Below are 12,692 nucleotides of genomic sequence, written 5' to 3'. Positions count from 1 at the left end.
AAAAAACCAAAAAAAAACCGATTAATCGAACCTATGTTTTCTACGTGTTTTTTTAAGATGTTATGATCAGAAACAAAACACCAAAACAATCTATCGTTGACGGTGATAAAGATTATGAAGATTGAATATAAACTTTGAAGATGAATAAGATAATGAATGAAGATTCAGGCTAAACTTTTAGTGTTTTTTAATTAATAACTTTTTAAAATTTACTTTCTACTACTTAAACAACTTTGTATTTGTTTGGTTCCACGTAACACCTGCATATTTTTTGTATTTTGAATTCAATATTACGAGATACTTTGAATTCTTTTTTTGTAATGTCTACTTACAATATAAAAAAAATTAAAATAACCGAATAATCGAAAACTGATCGGTTGGTATTATAAAATAACCGATAAGCTTCGGTTTGAGTTTCACCCAATAACCATACCGTACCGAACCGTGTTCACTCCTAGTTTCGTCTTCAGGATCTGACGAATTAGAAAGACTATTTTGGGTATTATGTATAAACCATGGCTAAAGTTAAAAAATGACCGGATAAAATGACTAATTTTGGAATTTTATCTTTCAAAATATACATATAAATTCTAATCCCCGATTTGTACAAGATGCTTCCAAAACCAAAGTCACATGCCCTCACACTCTCTCCCTCCTAATTTATATCGCCATCTTTCTTCCCCACCCACTCCACTTCCCTTTGTCTTTTCAAATCCTGTCAATACCCCACCAGCCGCCGGAATCTCACCGTCACTACTCATCGGAATCCATCACTTTCCGATGGATAACAACACCCACCGCTTCTTAACCGAGACCACCTGGTACAACCTGATAGTCCTCGGAACTCTACTGCCGGACAAACTGTGGACCCCACTCCCACACTTTGTTCAAGGCTGGCTCCGTTGTTACATCGCCGGAACTCTTCTTTACCTTGTCTCTGGCTTTATTTGGTGCTTGTATATCTACCATGTTAAGCGGAATGTTTATGTTCCTAAAGGTTAGTGTGTTTGGTTTGAAACAGTTGGATGCACACCAGGTGTTTGATATAATGCTTAGCTTAACTTTTTATTTTATTTTTTCGTAAATTGGAAATAAATAATTACACAAGCGGAATGTTTATGTTCCTAAAGTTTAGTGGTTTGGTTTCAATTAGTGGGGTGCACACCATGTGTTTGATAAAATGTTTAGCTTTAACTTTTTTATTTTATTTCCCGTAAATTGGAAATAAATCTTGAGCTTGGCTCATTAAAAAGCTAAATCGAGCCGAGCTTAATCAAGCGCGAGCCTAAAAGTTAGCTTGTTTAGTAAACGAGCCCGAGCCCGAGCCCGAGCTTCACTTATCAAGCTTGAGCCGGCTCACGAGCCTAAACGAGCTTGTCATTTATTTAATTTTTTTAAATTATATATTTAATTATTATTAATTAATATATATAATGTTATGAAAAAAATAATAAAAATAACTAAATAATATAAATCATTTGATAAATAAAAATTTATAATACAAGAATAATATAAAAATAATTATAATTATATAAAATATAATTGATAAATAGTAAGTGAGCCGAGCCCGATCCGAGCTTTGAAAATTTGCTCACGAGCCGAGCTTGAGCTTTGAAAATAGAGTTTGAAACGAGCCGAGCTCGAGCTCTGTGTAAGTTAAACGTGCCGAGCTCGAGTCTTGTCGTGCTCGGGCTTGGCTCGGCTCGGCTTGTTTGCACCTCTAAATAAATAATCCCATCTTTTGTGTATTGGCCGATAATAAACCTAAGCGGAATGTTTATGTTCCCAAAGGTAAGTTTTTTGCAGGTTGCACACCAAGTGTTTGATATAATTTTAAAATTTTTGCTTTTGTTATCACTAGGGCTTAAATTGTGAATCGCATATCAAGTTTTTATAAATTGCTGTAAACTTGTATTCGCTCAATTGTTACTTTCCTTTTATGTGTTTGTACGGATGAGACCGGTAAGCTACCTAAAAGTATTGATACCGAAAACAAGTATTTTTTTGGTTCTTTACTTTGTCTCTGGCTTTATTTTGTACTTGTATAGTAACCACATTAAGCGGAATGTTTATGTTCCTAAAGGTTAATGTTTTTGGTTTCAATTAGTGGGGTGTACACCAGGTGTTTGATAAAATGTTTAGCTTAATTTTTTTTGGTTATCTGTCAGTTTTTATTTATGGGTTTGATTTGATTGGATCTTTAGGTTTATGACAGTGATTGGTGAGGTGGCAATCTAGATTCTTGGATCTGATTGCATTTATTTTTGCAAAAAAAATGGAATCAAAAGAGAGTGAAAATGATAGTTTGATTCTTGTTAGGGGTGTAAAATGTAAATGAACATGGCGGCGGCTAGTGAGTAGTTTTTCAAGCTTGCACCTGGCTAGTGTATTATTTATTAATTAATTTTATATACTAGGTATTTTTAATATTTTCAATTATAATTTTGTATATAACGAAATATATATTATTTAGTTATTTTTATCATAGTTTTATACGTAAAAATAGTTAAATAAAAACTATATAGATAACAGGCTCGTTGCTTGTGAGCTGACTTGAGCTCGATAGGTGAAGCTCAGGATCGTTTACCAAGCAAGCTTATTTTTAAGCTCGGGTTCGATTTGAGCTTTTTACGAGCCGATCTCAAGTAGCTCACGAGCGTCTTGGCTTGTTTACACCTCTAATTGTTGCTACCTTAATAAGAAAGAAATTGAAATATTGAGAATTTGTGATGAATGATGAAGCACATACTTGAGTTGAGTCAGTCTAGATTCAAATTCGTAAAAATAATTGCTTTAATATCTTTTATTTCAAAGTTCTACTTTGTATTCTTAAATCTTATAATAGTAGTCAACTGTGGTATTATTTGTTTCTTTAACAATGAAGAAGCGTTAGATTTAAGAGTTAAGAAAACAATTTATTTTGACGCTCAAAAGTCATATCTTTATTATCTTGCAGATGCTATTCCTACTAAAAAAGCAATGTATTTGCAAATATATGTTGCAATGAAGGCAATGCCATGGTACTGTGCTCTCCCTGCAATCTCTGAATACATGGTTGAAAGAGGATGGACCAGATGCTTTTCAAGTATAACTGATGTCGGATGGGCTTCATACGTTTGGTACTTGGCTATTTATTTGATATTCGTCGAGTTCGGCATCTATTGGATGCATAGAGAGTTGCATGATATCAAACCTCTTTACAAATGGCTTCATGCAACTCATCATATCTACAATAAACAAAATACCCTTTCACCGTTTGCTGGTTAGTACCCGGTTTTTTTTTCTTATTCTCTTATTCTTAACTCTTAAGCGTAAAATTGTAAAAAAAAATTAGCATACTTTGTTATTTTTCTTGAAAAAGTTATTCAGCATAATTTTGGTGTATAAAAGTTTTGTATAGTAACCAAACATTGAGTTAACTGTTTGGCAAGAAGTTTGGTAATGTTTGTTTATTTCATAAACGGACGAACATGAACAAAATTGTTTGATCTGTTAGATAAACAAACGAAGATGAACAAATGTCTTGTTTGTTCATTTATGTTCGTGAACATTCGTCTAAATGTTTGCTCATTTAAGTTCGTTTACGTTATATTATTTTCATTAGACATTAGCTTGTTATTGCTTAAGTTAATTCATCAATATTTCACATGAATTTCATTAGGCCTATTACAATTTATTTTATATTTTTAATAACGTTTTAGGCTCAACACATTGTTGTTCACATTTGTTTATATTTATTTTAGCTCAGTTATGTCTCATAGTTATGTTCGTTTATGTTTGTGAACCGTTCATTTATACCGTTAGTGAATGGACATAAACGAACACGTTCATTTTCTTAACGAACAAACATGAAACAAGAAAACCCCGTTCGTTTAATTGTTCGTCTTTAGTCGTTTATTCAGTTAAAGTTAAGCGAACGAACACAAATATGCTTTGGTTGGTTCTTTTACAGGCCTAGTTCATGCACATGTAAAAAAGATGAAAAGTCCCTCAATCCAATTTTGCTGTATTAAAGTCTCCATATACTTGTTTAGAATGCACACTATTGTGAAAAAATAATAAAAAACAATAATCTGCCACCTCTTAAATTTGTCAAAGTTTGATGCAATGAAATTCAACTTTGTTTGAAAAAAAAACAAAACATTTATTTTGATGAATTTAAGGGGTAATGGGCCAAATATTCTTAAGTAATTTTACATAAGAACGTGCATTCTAAGCAAGTATAGAAGCTTTAATGTAGCAAAACAGGTTTCACAAACTTTTCTGTGTTTTCTGACATGTGCGTGGACTTTTATACATCAAATTTATGTTATTATGTTAGTTTTTTTTAATAATATTAACTATATTTTTAAATAAGAAAGTTTCAAGATTTAAATATATAATCACGTGCGCATCTTTTAATTTTTATAACCAGGGTTAGCATTTCACCCTCTAGACGGGATATTACAGGCGGTGCCACATGTCGTTGCGCTATTTCTTATCCCGACACATTTCAGGACACACATTGTGTTACTATTCTTGGAAGCTATATGGACAGCAAACATTCATGACTGCATTCATGGGAAGTTATGGCCTGTAATGGGTGCAGGGTACCATACAATACATCACACAACGTACCGTCATAACTATGGCCATTATACGGTTTGGATGGACTGGATGTTCGGTACCCTTCGTGATCCTTTGGAAGAAGAGGCTAAGAACATATAATAACTACCATTAAAATGGGTGGGCTGTGACTGTTTTTGTTTGTAAATGAACGTGATGGTTGACTTCGTTGACTCGCGTTAGGGAATGTGGAGGTTTGCTTTCCCTTATAGTTGAAATTTTAGACCAGACTGATAGAAGTTTTTAAGATTTGTAAGTGTTTGTCCGGACAAGGTCTATGTAGTTTCATAAATTTTTTGTTTTGTTTTGAGTTGTTTGGTCAATGAAATGTATGATGTTTGATCATGATTCTTGTTACTGTTTAGTTTAGTTTTTTTTTTTTTTTTTTTTTATTTTTTTGAGGGTGGGTGGGGGTGGGGTGTTTAATACGAAGTTTTGTAGTAATACATGTTTCTCGTGGATACATACAAACTGCTATGCAGTCATAAACTAAAATAGTTACATACGAATGAATATAAAGTTTGCCCGCCGTCCCATCCTATCCCCAACTACTAACCTGTCATCATTGAATCCGATGAAGGCGGATTACTTGAATCATCCACCACAATATCGACCACCTCCGGTTTCTGAACACTCAACTCCTCATTCCGAATCCCTCTCAAACTCTCCACCACTTCTCTCATTGTCGGCCTCATATCCTTCTCACGTTGCAGACACCTGAACCCCAACTCCGCCACCAAAGTCACCACCCGCCTCACGAAACCATCATTCTCAAACCCAATCCTCTTATCAACCAACTCACCCAACCGCCCATTTTGAACCCGGTCCATAGCCATGCTAGCCAAGTTAATATCATGCCGGTGCCTGTTCGTGTCAACAGCTGGCAACGATGACAAAAGCTCCATCAATACAACCCCAAAGCTATAAACGTCACTCTTGTCGGTCAACCTATAACACTGATAATATTCAGGGTCAACATACCCCGGTGTCCCTTGTGGGGCCGTCGACACATGCGTAACATTCATCGGAAACAACCTTGACAACCCAAAATCCGCCACCTTGACACGAAAACTCGTGTCCAACAAAATATTACACGTTTTCACGTCACGGTGAATAATATCTGACTCGTGAAGGTAAGCCAACGCGTCGGCCGTTTCTATCGCGATATTGAGCCGTAAAGGCCAACTTAGCCAGCTTGAGCCTGCTAGTTTTCCGTGTAAATGATCCGCAACCGTACCGTTGTTAATATACTCGTAAACTAAAAGAAGCTCTCTACTTCTTCTTGAAGTGCAACCGTAAAACTTGACAAGGTTTTCGTGGTTTAACATCGTTAAAATCTCGACCTCGTTCATGAACTGCTCAACTTGTTTAATACTGTTCTGATACAAGCGTTTAACCGCCACTTCCCGACCATCTACGAGTTTTCCATAATAAACGGTTCCGAACCCACCGTCTCCAAGTTCTCGGGAATCATGGAAACCGTCGGTAGCGGCTTCAAGTTCGGCTTTCGTGAAAATGTGGGTGCCAAAATAGGTGCTGTTACCGAGTTCAGTTGTTGTGGAAGTGTAGGAAGTGATGGTGGTGGGAAAGTTAGTTGAAATGGTTGTTATGCTGTCTTTGGTTTTGGGTTCGTTTTCTTCGGTATCACGCCTTCTTTTTCGTTGCCTGCAGAAAACGAGCCCCGACCCAATCCCGATGGTAGCAAGAAGGCCACCAGTGATAGGAAGTGCTGAAATACCAAGAAAATAAGTCAGAATACTAATGAAGATTAAGGACGAAAGGCGTAATATCCTATATACCCAAAGGACGAAAACTGTGATTTTATTAATATAATATTAAGAGTAAATTACAGTTTTCATCCTTATATGTCAACCTTTTCAGGTTGTCTTAAAACTTAGGTTATTACAAAAGAACATAGTTTATTTTAAAAGCTGTAACAATTTACGTCATTTCCACTAACTTGTGTTACAACTTCTAATAACGTTTTCAAAATGACTATTTTGCCCTTAAACCTAAAGGTCAATATGCAAGTCATGTGTGAAAAGTTAAGTTTTAAACAACTGTCAGTGAAAAGGACATAATGTGTTACAACTTTTCAAATACATGATGTCATTTGTAGTTATATATACATAATAATGAATAAAAACTGTAATTTACTCTAATATTAAGTTATTATATGAAGAAGGTAAGTAATACCTATAGTTAAGGACTTTTGTTTCTGTGAGGAACTGGCTTGGCTTGTGTTAGCCATGGTGCAGCTATCTGCACCCAAAGGCGAACCCGGGCACGCACACGCAGTCTGGTTCGTTCCATAATCGTAAAAACACCGACCGTTGGAATCAGTACACCGGCTGCAACCCATGGTATCGAGCTTCCACTTGACCTCAAACCCTTCTCTTAGAACCTGATCCAACCCGCTCGAATTCACCAACCCGGTGGACCCGAGTGCCATAACCGGAACCGGGACGATCACACTCTTGTTACATATTCCCGGGCCTTGATCTCCGGGTAGCACCAACACTTTATCAAACCCGTTATCATTACACGAAAACATGTCCCCGTGAAGGTTCAAACTATTCGGGCACCCGTATAGGAAAGTGATGTTCATGTAATCTGGAAAGTATGCAAACAGGTTATGATTAATAGTCGTGTTGGTGAAGTCGTGTGGACATATCGACTCGGTTACATCTTCTCTAATGATTTTTAATATTCGAGACGAGTGATCAATGCTTAAAACATTGTAAGTCATGTTGTTCATGTTGATAGTAGGCGAGTTCTTGCCGTTGCAATCGAGCTGGAATCCGGGATACCCACAGTTCTCGGGATCTTGATGTCTCGAGAACGGGTATTGGATCCCAGAAATGGTCCCACACGAGAACGACGTGGCGCAGTTTTTATAGGATTCGTATAGGCTGCTTGAAGCCTGTGGAACTGCAGCCACAACTAGCACGGTTACGATGATTAGAAGCTTCATTGGGGAGTTATTCGATCGTCGTGTTAGACTGTTCAAGCCTTGGTTCTTATATTAATGAAGGTATATTGGTGTGTTGTTACTTTGGTCAACATTATATGCACCTAATTATGCAACTAACTGCAACTATAAATCTTATTTAAGTTGAAAGTTGATTAATATAGGTGAATGTTTGGTGGACTTTTAAGGAAATTTGATCAACACTCTAGTAACCTACACTTGATCTGTCACACATGACACATTAGTCTGTTTAACATGTGGTAAAGATTTAAAGATAAAATCTTGTTGAACAAATTGACCCTAGAAAGTCAAAGAAGGTTCAGCTGCTTTGAGGGGTGCAGCCGTGCAGGAAAATCGTAAATGCCGACCCGAAAACCAAAAAGGCCGATAAATTAAACTGAAATAAAAACTGATAGTTTGGTTTTACGTTTTTTGTAAAGACCAAACCTACAATTCGGTCTTGGTTTTGCATGTAATAAAAAGCAAAAAAGCCAATCCAAACCAAATTTCTTGATTTTCGTTTTATTTTAATCAATTTATAATAAATTAACAAACTGATTTAGACCTAAATTCATTATTTTGGGCCGGTTTTTTTTCCAGCCCAGTTTATTTTTTTTTGGACTCAGATGGGAAAACCGGAGACAATAAACCGAAAAAACCAAAACGAATTGGTTTTCAAAAATTGAAAACCAAAGTTTCGATTTTGGCCCAAAGCTGACTCAAACCAATAAAAGCCCAATAAGATTTCAACCACAAATTCATCTTCAAATGTCAATACAAAGTAGGCACAAGACAGTGACAAAAAGGGGTACAAAAATACAAAAAGAGAGATTTTTTTTTTCTAATTTCATCATGATTTCATGTGACACATTAAAAACAAAAAAAAACAAAGATGATGATGATCATAATCATGCAAGATTACCATTAGTGACAGTTTGCAGTTGCTGCTTCTTCTCCAACATATCAGAACATATCTGGCCCATCATGTGATAAAACAGATTAAGATCAGATAACTGCTCAACTGTCATCTTTCCCATTACAACTCTTGCGAGTTTCTCTCTTTCTTCATTCATCTTCAATCTTTCCATGTATGAAGATGCATTCCTCACTGTTGCTCCCATCTGCTTCAACCTGTTCTCTTGTTGCATACTTAATGCTATATTTGACTGTAACCAATTCAAAAAAAAAATTATATTCATTAGTCAACTGAAGCATACATGAACCGAACGTTCATGAACTGTTCGGTGGGAAGTATGTTTATTTAATAAACGAATAAACATTCAAGACATTTTTTGTTCATTTAATTAAACGAATGAACACGAACACATGTTTTGTTCGTTCATTAATGTTCGTTTAAATTTTATAAAATACAAGTAGTTACTTTTATATAAATACAAACATAAAAGGGGCTCGTTTGAATTATATGTATATGTATATGCATGTGTGTGTGTGTATAATATATATACATATATACATACATGGTTATGTTTGGTCAATTGATTTGCATTCATTTATGTTTGTTCTATTATTAACATTTAGGTTTGTGCGTTTGTGTTCGTTTTTTTTAGATTCTAAAGTCTAAACGAACGAACATGTGGACATGCCCGTATTCTTAATGATCGAACATGAGCACAGAAATCTGTTCAATTATATGCATGTGTTTGTTTGGTTCGTTTACAAGCCTATTGTTGAATGACTGGATCATTAATCATACCTCAAGAAACTCTGCTCCTGGTTTGAGATCAGATTCTTTACGTTGACGATTATTATTATTATTATCGCCTTCTTCGTATAAGTTTCTTGCAAGAGAAAAGCTTCTAACAATAACCTTTCTCTTTTGCTCCAATTCTTTATCAAGTTTCAAAGATGACGGTACCCTTTTTATCGCATTTAGCTTCTTTTGATACGCTACAACTGCCTTCACAAATTCCTGCAACCATGTGACAAGTGATTCGATACGCGATAGCTTGAAAAATCTCTTTTTATAACGAAGAATAAAAGGTTAACGTCATAAAAAACCAATATACTTTCTCATTCACTTAAGAAAATAGTCACTTTACATTTATGAACAAAAAATATTTTGACGAATTTAATGGGTTACAACTTACAAGTCATTATATTAATTTTTTTTTTACTATATTCATTTTAGTCAAGTGTAGGGACTTCAATGTAGCAAAATCGTGTTAAAGAGACATTTTTGTGATATTTTGACAAGTGCATGGACTTTTATATGTCAACAGCACATAAAAGTCCTTGTACATGTTAAAAAAGCGTCCAGCAACCCAGTTTTGCTATATTAAAGTCCCTACACTTGTCTAGAATGTACGTGCTTGTGAAAATATATTTTAAACAAACTTATTATTCCACAAGAATACACTTTTTCGTGATTTTCGAAAAATGTGTAACGACTTTTATATGTTAAAATTATGTTAAGTGACATTTACTTAAAACTGAGAAAGTATATTGGTTCTTATGATATTAACACAAACATAAATCTATACCTTATAGCAGCAGTGCATCCAGGATAATCAAACTCATCCGAATTCGCCTTCCTCATACGCTCCGGATGAAACTGCAACCCCATAATAAACTTACCCTCTTCCGGATTATAAACATCCGGGTCATAAAACCCTTCAACCAACCCATCCGGTGCATACGCCATGGGCTTAAACCGTTGCGCTAGCCTCTTGACTCCTTGATGGTGATAACTATTAACCTTAATCTCCATATTATTATACAAAGACTCCTTAAACCAATGATCCAAAGGTGTGTCCTCAACAATATTAACCACATGCCTATGCCCATCATAATTATCATAGTCCATATGCACCACTCGTCGGTCCGGCACGCATGTTTTCGATAGCTCTTTACCGATATCTTGGTAAAGCGTACCGCCACATGCTACATTTAGAACTTGTGACCCTCTGCATATGCCTAAATAAGGTATGTTGCTTTCTAAGCAATGTTTGGCTAGTGCCAGCTCAATTGTGTCCTTTTCTTTGTCGATGGCGGTGTCGCTGACATGTAACCTTCGGATTTCTTCTAACTCCTCGGTCGATAAGTTTGGCTCGTCGTCTTCGTAGAGTGACGAGTCGATGTCTTCGCCTTCGCAGAGAAGGACTCCGTGGATAGGCTCGAAGCTGTGTAAGAGCGTGTGGACCCCGGCTACACGAGGGACGATCACTGGGACCGCTCCGTACCCGACGATCAGGTCGAGATGATATTCACCTGGTAAGTTAAATGAACAGCATTTCTATCAGGCTTATTCATAAACACCTTATGTGCAACTAAAAAAACGATCTTAAACCGAAAAAATTGAACCAGAACAAAAATCGACGGTTTAGTTTCATGTTTTTGTAAATTGTTGGCATGATCCGCCTATGTACTAGTGTTGTGCATCAAACCGTATAAAACCGATCTGAAACCGAAACAACCAAAAAACTAAACCGAATAAAAAATGTTTAGTTTCATGTTTTGTAAATTGTTTCATGTTTTTTGTAAATTGTTGGCATGATCCGCCTATGTTGTACTAGTGTTGTGCATCAAACCGAATAAAACCGATCTAAAACCGAAACAACCAAAAAACTAAAACTTAACCGAAAAACTGAACCAGAACAAAATTACAACGGTTTAGTTTCATGTTTTATGTTCTTTTTGAAAACGGAATTTATGGTTCGGTTTTGGTTTTGCATGCAACAAAACCTGTAAAAAATGAATTGAATTTATAGATTTTCAAGATATTTTTTAAGTATTTAATGGATATGTAACTCTAATTTCAAATGCGGTAAGGCTCGACGAGCCTAAATGAGCTTCTCATACGAGGCTTAAGCTCAGGCTCTATAGCTAAAGAAGCTTTATTTGAGACTCGGCTATGCTCAAGCTGGAAAGAGCTTGGCTGGTTTAGAGCATTTTATCAGCAGAGCTCAAGTAGCAAGTGAGCGACTTGACTCATTTGCATCCCTACTGAAACAAACCCAAACAAAAAAAAACTAAACCGATCGGTTTTAAAAATTTCAAGACCAGAAGCTTCGGGTTCAGTCCAACACCGACACAAACCGAACCGTGCACATCCTATGTTGTACGTAAAATGAGATTGATTTATCACTACTACTATTACTACTATGATGACGCATCAGATTTTAATTAACGGAGTTTGTAATCCGTTAGTCGGTGGTTTCAACTTATGTGAAAGTTGGGACTGTTGCCAGCCAAAAATGAAAATTGGGCCTGGAAAAAAAAATAGTTGAGACTAATAAAAACCAATTTTCATAATAATAATAATAATAATAGTAATAATAATAATAATAATACATCATGCATGAAAGGAATTGAAGAGATTAAGGAAAATCATTAAAACATTCATGAAAAAGTAGAAACCGATGGAAAATGCAATGATATAATTAATTATTATTATTATTATTATTAATCATATATACAAATAAAAACGTACGTACCGACGAAATCAACAAACTTGTTCTTACGAAGGCTACGTCTAGATACGATGATAACACGAGGTAAGATGTCGGCGAGATCCGAGGTTGACATGGCTGGCTGGGTGGGTGGCTGTGTTTGAGAATCGAAAACGATAACAATAACAATAACGGTGCGCCGCGTAAGGGCTATGAAATATGAATAATATATGTTACTAGCTTATAATATATAACTTAACTTGATTAATATTAATATTATTATTGATGATGATATAGATATAGATATATTTGAAGGTGAGTATGTGATGTATTTATATAGGGCAGGAAATAAGGTGAAAGATGTGGAAGCCACGTGGAAAGCCATATATAGCCTATAGGTGTGCGTGTTGATTCTTGAGACGTCACGTGAGTCGTCAGATCAGATGTAGGGGCAAGTGGTCAGTTTTGAAAACTGAGGGCAGGCTGACGTGGATAGGCTTATGTGGATATTATTATAACCAAATAAAGAGTTTAGCCACCGGTGGAGGCTTTATCCATTTTCTAATTTGATTGATGATTCATTTAGGAAACAACTAGCCCGATCATTTTGGAAGGTGTATTTCAAATTAATTACTCTGATTTACACCATCTCTAACGCAAGAAATCCACAAACAAACAAATTAATTGATTGATTTTTGGTTAATTAA

General features: G+C 35.7%; 3 protein-coding genes across 4 annotated transcripts; 1 reads left to right on the top strand and 2 right to left on the bottom strand.

The window, feature by feature from the left end:
* The first annotated feature begins 732 nt into the window (after window positions 1-732).
* LOC143546665 (delta(7)-sterol-C5(6)-desaturase-like) lies at window positions 733-4,785 on the top strand. Of its 2 annotated transcripts, none has more exons than XM_077038285.1 (3): window positions 733-997; window positions 2,957-3,262; window positions 4,415-4,785. In XM_077038285.1, exons 1-3 carry the CDS (start codon window positions 781-783, stop codon window positions 4,705-4,707), a joined length of 816 nt encoding a protein of 271 aa, XP_076894400.1. In that variant the 5' UTR covers window positions 733-780; the 3' UTR covers window positions 4,708-4,785. The 2 variants fall into 2 exon arrangements, with proteins under 2 accessions (XP_076894400.1, XP_076894401.1); XM_077038286.1 differs by lacking the exon at window positions 733-997 and adding an exon at window positions 2,015-2,083.
* Window positions 4,786-5,052: 267 nt separating this feature from the next.
* Window positions 5,053-7,763, bottom strand: LOC143546664 (LEAF RUST 10 DISEASE-RESISTANCE LOCUS RECEPTOR-LIKE PROTEIN KINASE-like 1.3). The gene is made up of 2 exons (XM_077038284.1): window positions 6,802-7,763; window positions 5,053-6,334 (listed from the first exon to the last, which is right to left on the bottom strand). Exons 1-2 carry the CDS (start codon window positions 7,577-7,579, stop codon window positions 5,157-5,159), a joined length of 1,956 nt encoding a protein of 651 aa, XP_076894399.1. The 5' UTR covers window positions 7,580-7,763; the 3' UTR covers window positions 5,053-5,156.
* A 721-nt stretch (window positions 7,764-8,484) lies between these two features.
* Window positions 8,485-12,169, bottom strand: LOC143546676 (putative glutamine amidotransferase GAT1_2.1). The gene is made up of 4 exons (XM_077038295.1): window positions 12,031-12,169; window positions 10,062-10,804; window positions 9,291-9,506; window positions 8,485-8,742 (listed from the first exon to the last, which is right to left on the bottom strand). The coding sequence occupies exons 1-4, from the start codon at window positions 12,119-12,121 to the stop codon at window positions 8,485-8,487; spliced, it is 1,308 nt and encodes a 435-aa protein (XP_076894410.1). The 5' UTR covers window positions 12,122-12,169.
* Between the last annotated feature and the right edge of the window lie 523 nt (window positions 12,170-12,692).

Source organism: Bidens hawaiensis, unplaced genomic scaffold (genome assembly GCF_021521415.1).
Source record: "Bidens hawaiensis isolate Kalapana, Puna unplaced genomic scaffold, B.hawaiensis_p1.1 tig00014410_1, whole genome shotgun sequence".
Taxonomy (NCBI): Eukaryota; Viridiplantae; Streptophyta; class Magnoliopsida; order Asterales; family Asteraceae; genus Bidens; species Bidens hawaiensis.
Note: the sequence above shows the minus strand (reverse complement) of the source record. Positions and strands in the feature narration are given on the sequence as shown.

What these genes read in the sequence shown, in the direction of transcription:
- LOC143546665 (XM_077038285.1), top strand. Translation starts at nt 781, where the DNA reads ATGGATAACAACACCCACCGCTTCTTAACCGAGACCACCTGGTACAAC. An exon ending in GAATGTTTATGTTCCTAAAG is followed by an intron (nt 998 to 2,956) that starts GTTAGTGTGTTT and finishes ATTATCTTGCAG; the next exon opens with ATGCTATTCCTACTAAAAAA. An exon ending in TACCCTTTCACCGTTTGCTG is followed by an intron (nt 3,263 to 4,414) that starts GTTAGTACCCGG and finishes TTTTATAACCAG; the next exon opens with GGTTAGCATTTCACCCTCTA.
- LOC143546664 (XM_077038284.1), bottom strand. Translation starts at nt 7,579, where the DNA reads ATGAAGCTTCTAATCATCGTAACCGTGCTAGTTGTGGCTGCAGTTCCA. An exon ending in ACAAAAGTCCTTAACTATAG is followed by an intron (nt 6,335 to 6,801) that starts GTATTACTTACC and finishes TTGGTATTTCAG; the next exon opens with CACTTCCTATCACTGGTGGC.
- LOC143546676 (XM_077038295.1), bottom strand. Translation starts at nt 12,121, where the DNA reads ATGTCAACCTCGGATCTCGCCGACATCTTACCTCGTGTTATCATCGTA. An exon ending in CAAGTTTGTTGATTTCGTCG is followed by an intron (nt 10,805 to 12,030) that starts GTACGTACGTTT and finishes TTAACTTACCAG; the next exon opens with GTGAATATCATCTCGACCTG. An exon ending in TAAGGTATAGATTTATGTTT is followed by an intron (nt 9,507 to 10,061) that starts GTGTTAATATCA and finishes ACATGGTTGCAG; the next exon opens with GAATTTGTGAAGGCAGTTGT.